This window comes from Gloeophyllum trabeum, assembly GCF_000344685.1.
Source record: "Gloeophyllum trabeum ATCC 11539 unplaced genomic scaffold GLOTRscaffold_00001, whole genome shotgun sequence".
Classification (NCBI taxonomy): Eukaryota; Fungi; Basidiomycota; class Agaricomycetes; order Gloeophyllales; family Gloeophyllaceae; genus Gloeophyllum; species Gloeophyllum trabeum.
Genome location: NW_006920410.1, coordinates 1,835,793 through 1,852,101, shown reverse-complemented (window position 1 = coordinate 1,852,101; position 16,309 = coordinate 1,835,793). Strand labels below are relative to the sequence as shown.

At 53.8% G+C, this 16,309-nt stretch overlaps 9 protein-coding genes across 9 annotated transcripts; 3 read left to right on the top strand and 6 right to left on the bottom strand.

The window, feature by feature from the left end:
* Nucleotides 1-956: 956 nt before the first annotated feature.
* On the bottom strand, nt 957-2,097 carry GLOTRDRAFT_113141 (uncharacterized protein). Its single transcript, XM_007862734.1, has 3 exons — nt 1,990-2,097; nt 1,570-1,932; nt 957-1,513 (listed from the first exon to the last, which is right to left on the bottom strand). The coding sequence occupies exons 1-3, from the start codon at nt 2,074-2,076 to the stop codon at nt 1,157-1,159; spliced, it is 807 nt and encodes a 268-aa protein (XP_007860925.1). The 5' UTR covers nt 2,077-2,097; the 3' UTR covers nt 957-1,156.
* A 395-nt stretch (nt 2,098-2,492) lies between these two features.
* GLOTRDRAFT_135203 (uncharacterized protein) lies at nt 2,493-3,503 on the bottom strand (the record flags this gene model as incomplete). Its single annotated transcript, XM_007862733.1, has 2 exons — nt 2,493-2,725; nt 2,784-3,503. 2 exons carry the CDS (start codon nt 3,501-3,503, stop codon nt 2,663-2,665), a joined length of 783 nt encoding a protein of 260 aa, XP_007860924.1. The 3' UTR covers nt 2,493-2,662.
* A 512-nt stretch (nt 3,504-4,015) lies between these two features.
* Nucleotides 4,016-7,192, bottom strand: GLOTRDRAFT_113140 (uncharacterized protein; the record flags this gene model as incomplete). The annotated part of the gene is made up of 7 exons (XM_007862732.1): nt 7,129-7,192; nt 6,677-7,069; nt 6,516-6,624; nt 5,370-5,808; nt 4,454-5,309; nt 4,162-4,398; nt 4,016-4,108 (listed from the first exon to the last, which is right to left on the bottom strand). Exons 1-7 carry the CDS (start codon nt 7,180-7,182, stop codon nt 4,016-4,018), a joined length of 2,181 nt encoding a protein of 726 aa, XP_007860923.1. The 5' UTR covers nt 7,183-7,192.
* Nucleotides 7,193-7,402: 210 nt separating this feature from the next.
* On the bottom strand, nt 7,403-8,411 carry GLOTRDRAFT_68244 (uncharacterized protein; the record flags this gene model as incomplete). Its single annotated transcript, XM_007862731.1, has 2 exons — nt 7,403-7,559; nt 7,624-8,411. One exon carries the CDS (start codon nt 8,409-8,411, stop codon nt 7,734-7,736), a length of 678 nt encoding a protein of 225 aa, XP_007860922.1. The 3' UTR covers nt 7,403-7,559; nt 7,624-7,733.
* A 152-nt stretch (nt 8,412-8,563) lies between these two features.
* GLOTRDRAFT_68241 (uncharacterized protein) lies at nt 8,564-9,932 on the top strand (the record flags this gene model as incomplete). Its single annotated transcript, XM_007862730.1, has 5 exons — nt 8,564-8,862; nt 8,912-9,092; nt 9,144-9,379; nt 9,431-9,686; nt 9,737-9,932. The coding sequence occupies 5 exons, from the start codon at nt 8,564-8,566 to the stop codon at nt 9,857-9,859; spliced, it is 1,095 nt and encodes a 364-aa protein (XP_007860921.1). The 3' UTR covers nt 9,860-9,932.
* A 192-nt stretch (nt 9,933-10,124) lies between these two features.
* On the top strand, nt 10,125-11,492 carry GLOTRDRAFT_113138 (NAD P-binding protein). The gene is made up of 6 exons (XM_007862729.1): nt 10,125-10,283; nt 10,338-10,370; nt 10,434-10,649; nt 10,703-10,846; nt 10,899-11,058; nt 11,112-11,492. Exons 1-6 carry the CDS (start codon nt 10,197-10,199, stop codon nt 11,309-11,311), a joined length of 840 nt encoding a protein of 279 aa, XP_007860920.1. The 5' UTR covers nt 10,125-10,196; the 3' UTR covers nt 11,312-11,492.
* Nucleotides 11,493-12,265: 773 nt separating this feature from the next.
* Nucleotides 12,266-13,636, bottom strand: GLOTRDRAFT_68237 (uncharacterized protein; the record flags this gene model as incomplete). Its single annotated transcript, XM_007862728.1, has 2 exons — nt 12,883-13,636; nt 12,266-12,820 (listed from the first exon to the last, which is right to left on the bottom strand). Exons 1-2 carry the CDS (start codon nt 13,054-13,056, stop codon nt 12,266-12,268), a joined length of 729 nt encoding a protein of 242 aa, XP_007860919.1. The 5' UTR covers nt 13,057-13,636.
* Nucleotides 13,637-14,149: 513 nt separating this feature from the next.
* On the bottom strand, nt 14,150-15,328 carry GLOTRDRAFT_135198 (uncharacterized protein; the record flags this gene model as incomplete). The annotated part of the gene is made up of 5 exons (XM_007862727.1): nt 14,150-14,859; nt 14,916-14,929; nt 14,985-15,031; nt 15,093-15,197; nt 15,259-15,328. 5 exons carry the CDS (start codon nt 15,326-15,328, stop codon nt 14,313-14,315), a joined length of 783 nt encoding a protein of 260 aa, XP_007860918.1. The 3' UTR covers nt 14,150-14,312.
* A 189-nt stretch (nt 15,329-15,517) lies between these two features.
* GLOTRDRAFT_32729 (LMWPc-domain-containing protein) lies at nt 15,518-16,163 on the top strand (the record flags this gene model as incomplete). The annotated part of the gene is made up of 4 exons (XM_007862121.1): nt 15,518-15,678; nt 15,742-15,763; nt 15,821-16,018; nt 16,071-16,163. The coding sequence occupies 4 exons, from the start codon at nt 15,518-15,520 to the stop codon at nt 16,161-16,163; spliced, it is 474 nt and encodes a 157-aa protein (XP_007860312.1).
* Between the last annotated feature and the right edge of the window lie 146 nt (nt 16,164-16,309).

Sequence of the window (16,309 nt, the reverse complement as noted above, 5' to 3'; positions counted from 1 at the left end):
TTTAGGTACAGCACTCTTTAAGTTGAGATGGTTTTCAACACTTGGTATATACTACAGAAGGACACTGTCACTTCCCAGCACAAACTAGACCTCGGGAGGGGACATAAGTTCTCCAAGGCTTCAGTTAAGCCTAGATATGGCAAGAGGATTTGCGACTCCGAGCTTACCTAAGACTGAAATGCCGAGAGATGCCGAGCTAAAACGAAAACCGTGTTCGCGATTTGTGCAAAACGGCTCCAGAGCCGTTTTGCAGAAACGAGGCTAAAACGGATTTCGTGTTCCAGGCTAAAACGGTCCTTAAAACGAGCACCGTGACTTCCCCTATTACTGTGGCATTCGTCCACGACATGCTCTCGCGGAAATGGTCCACAAATAGTCGAACTCAATAAGCGTTTCTCGCTCATTTTCTCAGTGCGCTGAAGCCTTTCGGGGTCCCTGCCGAACGGCCATCGGACTTGGGATCTCAGCGCGAACGAGAAAACGAGAAACAGCTCCTCGAGCTGTTTCTCTCGTTTCTCTGGGGCGGACTTTCAATTGCCATGCGCTGTACTGATGTACCAGGCTCTCGGTTGCTTATGTCTTGCCTAATACGATATGTTTTGGCTTGTTGTGACGCGCTGTTGGACGCGCACTAAGTTGTGTTCTGGCACCCTTGCAACTACTGAGCTAGGGCAGGGCCAGTATAGTGACCCTGCTGATACTGCCACATACCGTCCCAGTCCGCCAGAGAATACAGCACGTGGGATGAGCACGAGCTATCTGACAGCTGTGGTGTCTAGCAGTGTCTAGCATGCGACGAGAAATCCGCCAGAAAATGCACGCTCAATAACTTCGGGTTTCTCCGTGTCGCCGCGTCGGCAGAAGGGGTGCCAGTGCGCCCGAGAAAATGAAAACGAGAAACGATATTGAGTTGGGCTAATCTCCTCTAATTCCGTGAAAGCAGCCATGTCCAATCCGCCCGGGAGTCGAAACTCACGTTACCGAAGCGATTTTACATCAACGTGTATAGAAGGTCCTAAGTATATGAAGCAGATTCAATCCGCTATGCTACAAAATTTAGTACGTGGATACATGTATATTGCGGGGAACAGGGTATCTCGAGACAGAGCCACTCGCGTCCAAGGTCGCTCGTATTAGTTTCGCGAGTAGCTTGGGCTTAGAAGAAGCCACCGTCATCATAACCACCATCCAATCCGCCTCCTCCAAACCCGCCATCTAGCATGTCTCCGAGCAGCAATCCACCAGCCATCCCGCCCAATAGCGGCAGCGCCATACCTCCACCTCCGAAGCCGCCCATTCCTCCCATGCCTCCCATTCCGCCTCCGAGCGGTCTGCCGTATCCACCGTACCCATACCCGCCAGTCATGCTGTAGGGGTTGCCTGCCGGGGGACCATACATCGGTCGTGAACTGTACGCGGACTGGCCGGAATATCCCTGCGCGTAACGCTGACGCATCGCCTCCATCCGTTGCTTCATCAGCTCTTGCCGCTGCCTCTCCTGCTGTTCCTCCAGCTAATTGCCGAAATTGGTCAAAAACTAGTTCTCTTGGGATGGCCTTGATGACTTACCAGTCTGATCTGCCTCTTGCGCTCCTCACGCTCTTCCTTCGTCCCGATGGCCTTGTCTTTCATCTTGCCAAAGAATCCTCGCTCCTTTGCCTTGCCTTTCTCGCTCACACCAGCGGGCGGTGAGCTCGCGTCACGTCTAGCGGAAGGTCGGGAAGGGCCAGCGGACGACGACTCGCCGTGATACGAATGCCGTCTCAATGCTTCGTCGTACGAGGGCGGCTTCAAGCCGTCCGACTTGGAATCTTGTCGACCCCTCAACTGCGCTTCGCGTTTCTCGCGGACTTCGGGATGCTCGGACAAGTACTGCTCGTCGTCGAATGGATGGGTCCAGATGGCTCTCGGAGGATTGGCCTTTGTATCGACCTGCGATGCCCGTTGGTTAGCTGTGGCGGCATTAACGGATCGGACAGTCATACTCACCCAGAACGGGTGCTGCGAATTCGGGTCCCACTCTTGGACCCAACCCTCCGGCAAAGGGGGCATGTTCTCGTTGCTTGGTGTGTTCATAGTGATATGGTAGAAGGAAACTACTGGAGGCGTTCTCTGGAGAGACCTTTATATGACCGCGCAGTGCGGGGCTATGTAGCGTCATTCCCCGTGACTTCCGATCCTGGGTGGCGGTGCCAAGCCGAAATCGTAAGGTACGGGCCCGGGGTATCGTTCAAGTTGCAATTGGCTGGCCGGGCTATGCGCGCAAGCACGTTCTCTACTGCGGGAGTGTGGGTTATCTACGTTCCAATCTGCGGATTACTGGGGGCGCTTCTCTGGATAATACTGGATGATCAGTTCTTCAGATACGCGCAGAGCCGGAGGCCCACCCATCCACTGACGCAGCGAGAGAACGTCATCCGTTCGAATACACAGACATTGCATTTACGCGAATAGATACACAGAGATAATAAAGATATGCATATAATGTACATCACGCATGTTAAACGGACCAACTAGAGACCATCCATTGCATTAGACCGACAGCAGAAGGATGCGAGATTACGAGGTATACTATGCAAGGGTAACAATGCGAGTGAATGCGACGGTGTGCAGAGACAGAAGATAAATAAGACGGCGTGTTTCGAATCGTGGTGGTAGGAATTCAACGTGACCTGAGGTCGCGGATGATTGCTTCGATAGTCTGCAGCTTCTCTTCAACGGGGAGCTGAAGCGAAAGGAAAGCGTCAATATCAGTCACCACTGGCGCTCATCGTAAGGCGTACCTCCAAGAAACGATGCATGTTCTTCCGTCTTTGCGGATCAACCCCTTGCTTACTTGCAATAAGCTCGATTAAACTCGACGGATCCTGGTGGAATCCATCCATACTGCGAGACGACCGACGGAACTTCTTCTGACCCTGCCCAATCCAACCTTTGCTCGCTTCATCCTCGTCCCTCATAACGTTAACTTTACTCCACGGGGACACTCGTTCGCATTCCTCCAAGGTCTTCCTCCACTCTTCTTCAGAATCCCCAGATTCCTCCCACTCTTGCCCGGCGTAGCCAGCGGGCCGCCCCCAGTCATCACGTGCGGCGGACTCTCCTTGCGGCTCGTCAGAGGAATCATACCACTGAGCCCAGTTGTCCGCCCTGGCCGGCTGAAGGAAGGGGTTGTCGGTCTCTTCCTCGTCCTCGCCCCGTCTGCCCTCCTCCTGGGTGTCCAAAGACTCCAGGAAGTCCATCATTCGTAACGTTTGCCCCCTCTCCGCTGCTTCGATGCCCTTCAGCCAGAAGGGCACGATGTCGTATACGGCGTCGACGTGGGCCTGGTGCTCGAGCACCTTTAGATCCCACACACTTTGATCAAGCGGTTTCTCCCAGCGAGAGAAATCTTGGGGCTCAAGCCAAGGATTGTGTTCTTTGCCCGAGGGCGGTTGTGGTTTCGCCGCGGGTGTGCGACAGTTGCGCTTCGGATTGACCTTGTTTCCGCGGGTAGGAGGCATAGTGTTCGAGACTCGTCAGATGCGTAGTAGCTGTAGTAGCGAGAGGGATGGAACGACGGCTAGAACTTGACAGCAGGGGACAGTGGGAGATCGGACGGTCCCTCTTATACGGAGGATGTGGTAAGATACGAAGCCAGCTGGGAAGACTGAAGAAAGCAGCCTCGGTCGGAGCCACAACCCTCGCTTACTCGCTTGTGGCTGAAGCCACTTTGATCTCAGATCTGCGGGTGTCCCATGAACCAATCACGGCCATCGCATCCTTCTTCCCCCGCACAGACACCCATTTCCGGCATAGGGGTCCTCTTTGCGGGTACCATTGTCAGTAGTTGTCAATCCGACATCTGTCCGAGAAACGTTGCAACGAACCTCGACGAACTGTTTCGAGTCTCAGACGTCAGCAGAGTCCATTCAATACAACTCTATATATGTAAACCAGACGTGCGATTGTCCTATCTACTAAGACGTCCAGATACAGGTGTGAAAGTTCGCAAGTAGATCCGTCCACAGAAGAACTAAGAAGGTCCAGGCAAGGGGTCTGTCCATGTTCCGTTCGGCCAGAGCGCAGCGGGCATGGTGAAATCACCAGCTTCCCCGTTGTTCGTGAACTATCATATGATACGTATCAGGGCCTGGCACACTCGATAGTATAGATACGTACCGCTAGTCGGAAGAAATGCGGTAGTCCAGCTTGTAGCGAGGACAGTGAGTAGTTCAATGCCGTGCCTACGTAACGCTCGACGTCGTCCACCAATAAAGCGAAGCCGTCCCATGACTCGCCATCGGGGATTGGACTCCAGAAGATTACCTGGCTCTGAAGGGGAATGGACGCGTTGAAGGTTGTAGAGTTCGTCAGGAAGGTCGGAAGATCAGTGCCTAACGGGGCGTCCCGCCGAAGCTAATTAAAGACGCACGGTCAGTTGACAGAGACCTGCAGAGAAGCGGTAACTTACATCTGCCACCGTCTGCAGTATCGAATCAAACCCAAACGCCGCGGCGCCGTTTAAGAACATACCAAGCAAGAATCCCTGGTATATGGCAGACAACCTCGTAGGGAACGCCGTCCCAGGAATAAGCACCATTGCAAGAATATAATGATGGATACGAAGCTCCAACCCAGGCAAGAGTGCTAAGACTAGAGTGACCAACCCGCCTATGATATACCAGCGGGCATAGTGAGGCAACCACCCGGTCTTTCGTATGACTCGTATTTGGTTGATTACTATTACGACGAGGATAATGATGATTATAATCAGAGCCGTGACGGCGCCAGGCCGCTGAGCAATGTCTGAAGCTACGAGTCGATCGATAGGTATCTTATCCGTGGTAATATTCGTGAGCACGCCTGCCCAAAAGGTTGCGAGGTACCAGATGGACGCCTCGATTGGCGCCTTGGAGAAGGCAGGCAACACGAATCGGAAAGCAAGTCGCCAGAACCCATATGCAATGAATAGAGCGGGTAGAAAAGTGCCGAACGCGGTGTCTAGAGGAGGAGGAGTGCCTTGAGGCTGAGAGAAGAGTGCAACATGCCAGTAGCCGATACAGACTAGGCACCAGTAAAGAACGATAGGCCTGGGTCGAAGTATCCAGAAGAGGAGCCATGTAACCAGGATATCGAAGGCGAGAGCGGGGTTGCGGAGGTCCGTACAGTGGCTAAGACTGTTGCTTGGGCTGAACCGGAAGGATAGTGGGAATACGGTAGGAAACCCTATTGAGGTTAGACCGTGAGCGGTTGTACCCAAGAAGTCGGTGAAGTTTCCGGCCAGCTGCAAAGTGGCACAACCACCGGTAGTGTCACTGAACATGCCGCTACATTCCAAACCACCATCTCAGAACGCAATGATTCAAAGCTAGGACAGTTGCACTCACGCTTGCACGGCTGCTGCGCATATGAAGCTGTCGCCTCTATACGTCTTATTGGAGTCCCCACCTCCGACTATGAGCGGGACGAAGTCAACCTGTTCATCCCCAACTGTCCTCGGGTTCTGCAGTACGACAGACATGCATTGCGACGGACAGCGGAAGTCGAAAGTCTGATCCTCGAACGGTCCGCATGCTTCTCCGTTTAGGCCACATCCATCATTTGCAAGCCAGTAGGTCGATGTGCAATCCACCCATGCATCGGACGGTGTCTGAAACGAGTTTGCACGCGACAGGAACGCGAGGCCGATAATATAGGCCGCTGCGAGGAGGACGAAAAGCCAAGGGTTCGTTAAGGGACGGGTGACACGGATCAGTGTTGACTCAAGGGCCAGACTGAATGATTTGTGGCCTCTGCGGAAGGTATAGTCTAGCAAGGGGGAAGGGTCTACGAACGTGCGAGTCTAAGTATGCACATCAAGAAGCAAAGCCACTGTACACATACCTCGCAAATCCACTTTAGGTCTAGGTCCCCTCAGGTACTTAAGAACCCTATCCACCCTCTGATAAGCTCCTGGGTGTTTTATGCCAAATGCCGCATAAATCCTCTTGTACCAGGATCTTGACCGTTGGGGCGAATGCGCAGCATGGGAGTCCTCAGAGTCTTGCACTTCAAAGCTCTGTTCCGGAGTGAATCGGGGTTTCGTGCTGGTTATGTAGGATGAGTCTTCGTGCGTCAACCGCGACGAGCCTGAACTCGAGCCAACGTCCATTCGGCCAGCAGAATGGGAACAGGCATGTATGGCGTTCGCAACATTCCTCTCACAACGCGGAGGTGTTGACCGGATTCGATCCGGTGGCAAATACCGGCAGCAGTCTCCGCCCACGGACATTGCCGGGTAAGTAGGCTCCGGTGCGGGGTCGGCTAGATTAGATTACTGTACAGTCTGTGGGGACCTCAAGCCTCCGGAGACCACCAGTATATGTTTGGGATGCAACGTCAAGATCATGGAATACATTAGAGTACGGGTAACAAAATAATATACAATGCGTGAGATCTGTTGCTCTACTGAGGAGTCTTGCCGAGTCAATTGTTCTCCCCTGGTGCGATTGGTTGAATAACACCCGCGTTGTCCAACTCACTTGAACACTCACCATAGTAATCATAAACCAACCTGGCCTTGATTTCTTCGCCCTTGGGTCCAGTGAACTTCAGGTGTCTTACATGTCTCCGCTCCTCGTTGACCACTTCGAAACCCCATATCTTTGTGCAGTGATCAGCACCCCACGAGTTGCCTGCAATATACACAGCTCACCTGGTGCGCCGTCCACGTCGTCTTGCTCTTCTCCGTGTCACTGACAACGTACGAGCAAATAACACCATGCTCGATTGTGTCCTCAGTCCATCCATTCCGCAAGTACTCGTCCTCGACTTCCTCAACTTTCATCCTCTTCGACTTGCCGATTACGGCCCCGAAAGTGCTGTCGTCCTTATGCCTCTCTTGCCAGTCCAGAGTCCGCTCTTCATCCGAGCCACTGATACCGCCACTGAGGACTTGCTTGATGTCGATATGCTCTTGGCCATCTGACTCGCTCTTGTAGTGCTTCACGTACAGCGTCAGCGACGAGCTGGCGATGATCTTTCGCTTGAACCAGCTGACGCCCTGCAGCTCGAGGATCTTGTCCGTACTGTCACTCAATGTCTTGTTCTAATACGGCGTGGATGAGCACCCAAGCACTAAGTTAGACTGTCATATGACACGCTCACCATGACGAACACGGCGGTGAGGTTCTGAGTGGTCATCGATTCTGGTGCAGCCATGGTGGTTAAGCGTATCCAGGGACTTGAGGGCCAGTTAAGTAGGGTGGTGTGGTAGAGGGAAGGTTAGGACGAGTGATAGCATTTCCATTGGAGACATTATTATAGCAAACGCAAGCTGCAAGAAGCAGTGGCGTGCGGATGATATGTATCTTTCACATGATTCACTCTACAGAACTTTAGGTCCCTGCGTACGCGTTCCCAGCGGGAGAGGCGGCCGTACGTTCCACCGAGATGTACAGACAGACTACACTTGCACGAACAGCTACTTATCCACCTCCTAAATACGTGATGTGCCCGCATCAAGACAACTGCGTCACGGTCGCTGGCAGGCAGCTAAGGTGATTGTAAATGCCTTGGTAAGTGCATCCATGAATCTCCTGGCATGTAGACCGATGTAAGGACAAGCTGAGATAGCCAAACCTCAGATGAAGAGCTGCTTACAACATGAAATCACGAGCACAAAGTAGGTGGTGCAACGACTTCACGAAAACAGGGACGGCCCAGCGAGGAGAGATATCACATGGCGGTCAGCCATCTCTGCAGCATGCTGGTCATGACTTCGGCGGGAACAGCGTGATAACTTTCCAGGCAGCGTCCTTCCCAGTTTCCCAAGCCTTCGGTCCCCTGGCTTCATCGCCCCCGAATTCAACCATGATACCGTCCTTGGACCATTCACACCAGATGCCAATGGATCCCGCTGAAGGTCCTCCACCACCGCCCTTCCGATCTGGCTCGCCTAAGCACTCGACGAACTGTTTCCCTGTAGTGTCCAGTTTTATCTCCAAGTGGGATGACCGCGACTTGCCATCCGAGGTGGTAGGAGCGATCTTCAGAATCAAAGGCAGGCGAGGATAGGTCGAGTAAGATGGGGTGGTGGTCTTGTTACGAGACTTGCTCTCCCCCGCGTTAGCGCCAGATGGTTTGGGGACGTTATAAAGGTCTATGCTGTCCAAGACCAGACGTTCCTGCTGCAGATCTTGTAGACTCAAGCCCATCTTGGGCTTATATCCATCCACTGGGGAGAAGCAAAGGCTAAGACCCAGAGAATAGTAATTGAAGTACACCGCGTCAGGGTAGGACTTGATCTCCGGTACCAACTCTGGTTTATTCTGACGGGCAAAAAGCGCGTTGAGGAAATCTGTGAGTTTGGGAGACAAAGGATGTAAGCCTAGCAAGTCTCTAACATTCAACGTGGGCGTAGAGTCCGTCTGCGCGTCTGCTTCCGACATGATGACGGTACGAAGCAAGGCGTCGGCTACTATCACGTGTCGTACTAGCACGCGTTTCGGACTATGACCTCGAGTGTCTGAGGCTCAGACACTCTGAGCGTACGCGCCTGCAGCCGCCGTGCAAGTCGACGTTTGCCATAACGTCGCCTACTATGGAGAGGCATTCTCATCGACGACGGTCCCAAGGCAAGGTCCAGGTCAAGCTGGAGGATCAAGTCGGCAGCCCGGACCAGAGCCTTACAAGCAGGGTGCTGCAGGTCCCAGTCAACCTCTTCTTCGACTTGCTCTCCACAGCATTCCGCTTGCTGCGTCCTCTAGTGCCATATATTGTGCCTTTGGCTATTGCTGGATTTATCATCCCCGTACTAGTTCTGTTCTCTGCATCCGCTGGATGGTATGTGTGGAAGAATGTGGCGGTAGGCTGGGAGACGGAACTCTACCTTCAGTACGGGTAAGTTGTATACCATTGCAGTTACATGTGGGATACAATGACACCGCAGGGATGGGCCTGTTCCCTACGCTGAAACCGCTTTACCCCCACTGGTCCCGTTGCAGCCATATGATATCTCCCTTCGCCTCGTTGTCCCAGCCACGGAATCAAATTACGCTCTCGGAAACTTCATGAGCTCTCTAAGACTTACCAGCCCTGCGAATGAAACTCTAACCTCCGTTCGAAGACCAGTCAGTCTCTCTCATTTATGCTTCCTCGGCGCAGTCTCACCTCTGTTGCAGGCTTTAGTCCTTCCTCCTTCCAAGAAGCTACCGATCCCTTTCTTTTCATCGAAACCTGACACGACTGGTGTAGAGTTGCACCTGCTGTCTTCTTTTGTTCCTGGCGCGCGTAATACATTCGCAAGAGTAGAGCTTGGGAGGAACGATGCATGGAAGAGTATTGGCAGCGGGCAAGGTCGCGAATTAACAGTTGTTTCGGCCTCTTTGACAGGTGTCCTCGTCCATAAGGGCGTGAGGTGCGTCCAGTGTTTCTAAGCTATTTAGCCGTAGCTGAAACATCATTTCAGGGGCCTTGTAACGCGATACCCAATTATCTCAGCGAGCATAGCGTCCAGCATCTTCCTTGTAGCGTCTTTCGCAGCGTTCGCAGCATGCATGCTGCCTGTTCTCGCATCCCGTGTTCCCGAGGAGCCGCCTGCAGAAGGGGAGAAGAACGCCATTGCCCCACCAGCTGCGTTAGGTCCTGAGCCGGGCGCAGACGAGAAGCCGACCCGGCGTCGCAGGACGTCTCGACGAAGCAGGAGCCATGCCAGTCGTACTCACGCAAGTACTTTTACCTCTTTGCCCGAGCGCCATCTCTAACCCCGATCCAGGAAGCTACTCCGGCTGCTGAAGCGCCAGAAAGTGCGATCCCTTCAGCGAACGACGGGCAGACACCCCTTCGACGTCGGCGATCACGTCTATCGGACTCAAACGTGCAGTCGGAGTCCGATTGATAGACTTAGTCCCTGTCGTGTAAACTATTCACGCTTGCTAATCTAATACCGTTGGGTTTGGGATTGCGTGGACGATTCAATGGACGGACGTCTTTAATCTGATCCAGTCGACGGCTCTCATCGGACAGGAAGGACAAGGCTCGATGAGTGCACTGAAGGTTATGAATCTGATACCCACGTGAAATCAAATACGTAGGAATAGATCTCGATCGGTAGTACCTGTTATGATCGGGCACTTATACCCCGGACTCGGAACATCTACTCCCGGTACCTGCGACGCTCGTTGGGTCTCCTTGCGTTCGCTCTCCTTGCCTCTTCCCCCACCTCTTACGAAAGTATGAGCCAGTTCGATACCTCCAGTCTCTTCAATGTTGCTGGGAAAGTGGTCCTAGTGACCGGTGGGAGTCGCGGGATTGGGAAAATGGTCAGTCGGAAAGGGTATTTAGACCTTGCGTTTCTAATGTAAAGCACGTTACAGATTGCCGCTGGTTTTGTTAAGAATGGCGCAAAGGCGAGTCTTGGTTATACAGATACTTGTGGCTCCAAGCCATTATTGACGACCATATATTATTAGGTGTACATCTCGTCGCGATCCGCGAAAGACTGCGAAGCCACTGCCAAAGAACTCAATGCGCTGGGCTCGGGGCAATGCATCTCTATCCCAGCGGATTTGCAGAAGGTTGATGAGGTGGAGAGGTTGGTTAAGGAGCTTTCGTCAAAGGAGAAGGCGCTGCATGTGCTCGTGAATAACGCTGGTGCTGCTTGGGGTGCTACCATTGACGACTATCCTGTGGGTATTCTCTGTATTCGGGAACATTCACCTTTCTAATGGGTGGTGCGCAGGACGCGGCATGGACGAAGGTCCTCACCCTTAATCTTCAGCGGGTGTTTACGCTAACCCAGAAGAGTCTACCTCTTCTGCGTGCCGCTGCCGACGCGGGAGGCAGAAGGGGCGCGGCGTACAACGATCCGGCTCGCATAATCAACGTGAGCCCCCTTATGCAGAGTAGCTGTTCACAGCTTAAGACTCTCGATACAGATTGGTTCCGTGGAGGGCTTGGGTGTACCAAACCACGAGACGTACGCCTACTCCGCCTCCAAGGCCGCGCTGCACCATTTGAGCCGTAACTTCGGTGGCCGCCTGGGCTGGGAAGGCATTCATAGCAATACCATTGCTTGTGGACCCTTCGAGAGCAAGAGTAAGTGGCCGCGTACACGGTCACTTGTCGCGTCCATGCTGATCATTATATAGTGATGGCACATACGCTCAAGACAGCCGGTGACGTTATTGTGTCTGAAATCCCTGCGCACCGCATTGGTACACCTGAGGATGTTGCCGGTACAGCACTATTCTTGGCCAGTCGTGCGGGCGCATATGTGAACGGCGCTACTATCGCCCTGGACGGCGGTCACTTAGCGAGAATGCCCATCGCAGCCCACGCAAAATTGTAGCGGCATAGATGACGTTCTGGGCCATTACGAGCCCTCCGTATCTGTGTCATCCTTATATTAGCCTGCGGTGTACATGAGGAAAGTATCTGTAATATCTCTTGCCCGAAATGTGAATGGAACTGGTGAGGTCCAACTCCCGCAAATACTACGCAGTCACCCCAAGTGCTTTCTGTATTTTCCGTCCTATTCTGCTTGTCCTCGTCGGTCGTTTCCTCTGCGCTCTCTTCCTTGGTTCGTTCCCTCTGGCCGGACATCGGTACTGTGACTCGAGAGTTCGTTACGCTCGGATGACATTCCAGGTTCGTCCATTTCGATGTTCTATCGCACGAGACAGCCCATCCCTGTTTATGGTCGTTCGGTATGGGTGCTCAACTGTATCTGTATCTGAAGTACGGGCCATGCTACATCAGTTGGTCAGACAAAACCATCCCCGTTGATACCCGTTTACCCCGACAACGTCTCAAGGAACGGGTCATGTTCTCCTTCGAATTTGTGGCATCCATCCAGTGGTGTATCCAGCGTGGGCGCTGACTTGAGCGGTGCGCCACAGAATATATGTAGCATCCCTGTATAACTCGTTAGATGGTACCCACGACGATCTTCCGGCATGTCATTTCGTTCCTTGGAGGTCTTGCGCCGGGCCTGCATTGCAGACTGCTTTCGCTGCTTTTCCGATCCCAGGTGTTGCTGAGCCGCCAGGTATAGACCAATCAATACCTAAGTATGGGAGCTTGTCGCGAAGCGCAGTGATCTTAAGAACCTCTGTACAAACGTATGATTGTATGGTTACAATGGCACCGCCGTCGCCCATATTGCATTCGTGGCCCTGTCTTGGAACGCTGCAGCTCAACTGTCCAGTCCCCCGATCTGACATCACTGTCTACATAAAACCGCCGAAAGATCACAAAGAGATAAGTCCGTTATATCCAGCTGATATGCACGGCTCCACGCCCCCTAATAGACGTACGGAATGAGCCTGTACGGCACCCTCTCCGCCCAATCCTCCCACTCCTGCCCGAATTTCCTCCTCATCCCCTCATCCTCCTTCGCCGGCCTCGACAAACACACATAATCCAGCCCCAACCCCCCAACGAGTGCCACGCCCGTAACCGCCCTCCCGAGCGCTGTGTCCAGCACCCCGCACTCGACCAACCACGACCCCCGCCCGAACCAGCACGCGCACATCCCCGCGAACGCGAGCACGAAAGCCGCGTAGCTGGGGTGGCGCACCCACGCGTACGGGCCGGCGGTCACGAGCGTGTGGTCCGGGCGGAAGGCGAGCTGGTAGGTGAAGTGCCGCCCGAGCGTCAGGTAGCACTGGTAGCGGACGAAGCTGCCCGCGCCGGCGAGGAGCGCGCCGACGACGAAGGGGGTTGTGAGGCGGATACGCGGAACGGAGGAGGGGTAAGGGACGAGGAGCGCGAGGAGGCGGGAGGTGTAGGGCGGGTAGGGGAAGTGAGAACAGAGGATGACGGCGCTCTCGCAGAGCGCGCCGGTCCACAGGCCGTACTGCGATGTAAGACAGATTGGTTAGACGTGTGTGGGGGGAAGGAAGGAGGGGAGGGACGCACCTTGAGGATGTTCGGCCACCAGGTGATGATCTTGTTCGCGTAGCTCGTCGAGCCGGTGAACGTCTTCAGCTCGTCGTCGGAGACGGGCGGGTTGGGGTTCGTGAGGCAGCGGTGGAGGCCCGCAGTCGCGAGCAGCAGGAGCGGGACGCGCGCGAGGGACGGGGACGTGGACATGGCGGTGAGCTGGCTCTGAGGGAGTGGTAGAGCGGAGAGACGGGAAGGTGCAGTCGGGCCTGCCACGGGACTGTTTATGGGCAGCTATTCCCGTTCGCGCTCAGCGCAATCAGGCCGGGGAGCAAGGCAGAATACGGCATATCATGATGAACACCGTACTTCTCGTCACGATGCCAGTTCTACGTGGGATAGGCAAAGATAGATCAGCACGGACGCCCACAACATAGCGTAATGGATCTGCAGAGCCTTCGCTATACATACTTAGATTGCCCGAGCCCGAGATAGGCACAGCAGAGTCGATAGCGAGCTTCACGCTACCATTGGAGACAAAACACCCCGCACGATAGCCACGTCAAGTGATGACCTCTGAACGGGATAGACGGAGAGACGTTGGATGAAGACGTGCGCGATATCTGATATCCGGCATCGTGTAGATCACGTTCCGCTCGTGGTGGCCATGAGCCCAAGCCCGACGCACTAGAAGACGCTTTGGGGTGGAACATCTGACGCGTTCGCCGATACGTCTTGGTGCGAACGATTGAACGAGGTGAATGATCGGCGTAGGGCGTTTACCATCCTGTAGCATCCCGGCCCCAGTCAAGCGAGTGCCATGCCGGAGGTAAGACGCCTCCCGCCGCGATTTCCTATCAGCATATGCATCGATGTATCAGTGCTTCATTCGGTACAGGCTCTAACCGCCAGAATGCTGTATGCGCGAGTAGGTCCGCACGAAGACGAAGGAGTAAAGTCTGCCCCGAGCTTACGGAATCCAGTATCAGAGGATCAGCCGAGGCTGAGCGCAATGCAGCAGACGCATGTGAGATGGTCCCGTTGTGTTTTCGACGCTGGACACAGACAGAGGGCAACAACGAGGGTGGTCGACGACACAAGTCCGAGTCCGAGTCCGAGCCGTCAGAACCGCTGTTCCCAGGGTGTTTGCTCTTGACTTGGTCGGCCACTGGAAAGCCAAGACCGCCAACGACGTCCAGCTTGGAAGGATTTCAGCCAAATTTCAGCCATCTACTTTCCGGACGCTGGTCACGCGCTCTCAGAGTCGCTGGCTGGCACCGCACTTCGTGGGTAGAACGCGAACGGGCTGAATCGCTGAGTGGCATCCATTCCGTCCACATCCGGATATACGACATATCATCCAACTATACACGCAGAGAACTAGCATGCCGTCCAGCATATATCGTCACCAATTTTCCCTTGCCCGAAACGTGGATGAAATTGGGGAGGCCCAACTCCCGCAAATACTACGCAGTCGCCTCAGGTGCTTTCTGTATTTTTTCCGTCTTATTCTGCTTGTCCTCGTCGGTCTGTTCCTCTGCGCTTTGTTCCTTGTCTTCCTTCTTTGCTTCAGCTTTCCGTTCTTGGCTTTCTTTCTTCTCTTCCTTATCTTGCTTCTTTGCTTCAGGTTCCTTTGGCTTACTGTCGCTAGCGCCGCTCAATCCCTTCACCAGCCCTTCTGCCTCCTCCCCTTCCAACCCTAACTCTTCCATCAAGTCTCTCAGGTCATCCTCCGTTACCTTTACTCCCTGCAGGCCAAACCCGACTAGTTCCTCTCCAACGTCAATCTGCCTTTTCTTGTTGACCGGTTTCTTGTCCTTACTCTTGAGGGGAGACGGCCCCGGTGAGGGAGTTGGTGAATGCCCCAAAGGTAGTGACTGCGCAGGCGAAAGAGCTCCGGGTACTCCGATTGGCTGAGTTGGGGGTGCCGGACGCTCGCCGTCGACATCCGGGTCGTAGGATTCATTCAAGCGGAGGAAAATGTCCAGTTCGTCGTGCTCTACGGCATCCTCGCTGGCGGACGGAGGTTGTCAAGAATTTGAGCTGTGGGGAGAATTTGTTATACGCACAATTCATCAAATCCCTACGTTTGTAGACAAGAGTTAGGTCTCAGAGAATGGAACGCGTATGACACATACACCAGGGAACTGCCCGCCGACCAGGATGCCTGGCAACTGCTGTTTATCTGAGCGGTCAAACACGTGAATAGTCAGCGCTTGGTAGTAATAGTAAAAGCACATACGTACTTGCGGGTGCTTTCCGCCTCCATAATTTCTTCGCCTCTTCGTCCGATGCCAGATCATATGAAGTGTAAGGTATCTTCTTGACTTGGAGCGTGCGCAGCAGCAACTCTGGGGACAGTAGATTCAGCTAAACATTAACGCATAGAGTTTACTCGAGCACTAGTCTCACCCTGCCTGTGTCTCAGAGCCGGCTGAGAGGCTATAGTGGTAAGGAAGAGCTGAATCGGAGGCGAGGGCATCGTCGTTAGTAGACCAGTATGATTACCAAAAGCGGTAGCGGACACAATCCACAGATCGCCAAGCCACATCTCGGCGGTCGCCGAAGGGCGCTTCTCTCAGATCGCGCTCTCTCGAGCTGCCTGCTTGGAACTTGGGCATAACACCTCGGGGCAATCACTGTCTCAAGACTGCTTGTCTGTTGCACTGGAATGTCTCCCAAGTCTGTGCTCGTCGTCTGCTTGGGCAATATCTGCCGCTCGCCCATGGGAGAAGCAGTCCTGAAGCATATCGCATCTGAGCGAGGTATCGATCTCGAAGTGAACAGCGCAGGCACTGCTGGGTATCACGTCGGCGAGGAACCAGACGAAAGGTTTGTTTCAGTATGAAGCTGGCAAAGCTCACGTATAGTCGCCTCATCACCGAATCTGTGTAGGACGGTTGCTGTATGTCGAAAGGTACGGGTGTTCCAGCTCGAGAGATCCTAATGAAGTACCCATCCCCCATTCGCACAGCATGGCGTCCCGATCTCGCATGAAGCACAACAAGTTCACGCCGAAGATTTCCGCAAATATGACTACATCTTAGCCGCCGATGAATCCAACCTCCGGAACCTCGAGCGGATAAAGCCAAGAGACTCTAAGGCTGTTGTTCGCTTATGGGGCTCTTACTTGGACAACAAACCTATCAACGACCCATACTACGGCGGCATTGTAATTTCCCACCCGCTCCTTATTTTTGTCCTTCACTGACTTCTGGGTATAGAGCGGCTTTGAGACATGTTACCAGCAGTGCGTTCGATTATCGCATGCCTTCCTGGACGAGATCGAGGGAAAGAAGTCGTCTTCCAACCTTTAGCGTGCAACGGGTTCAACCGACTGCCGTCATCCTCTGCATGGCGGACCATTAGCATCTCAATTTGGGGTTACGTCATTTGCTGGTGGATAGATTCTGGACTGACGATAAGCTTATAACTACAATGGCACGACATGATTGTCGAGACG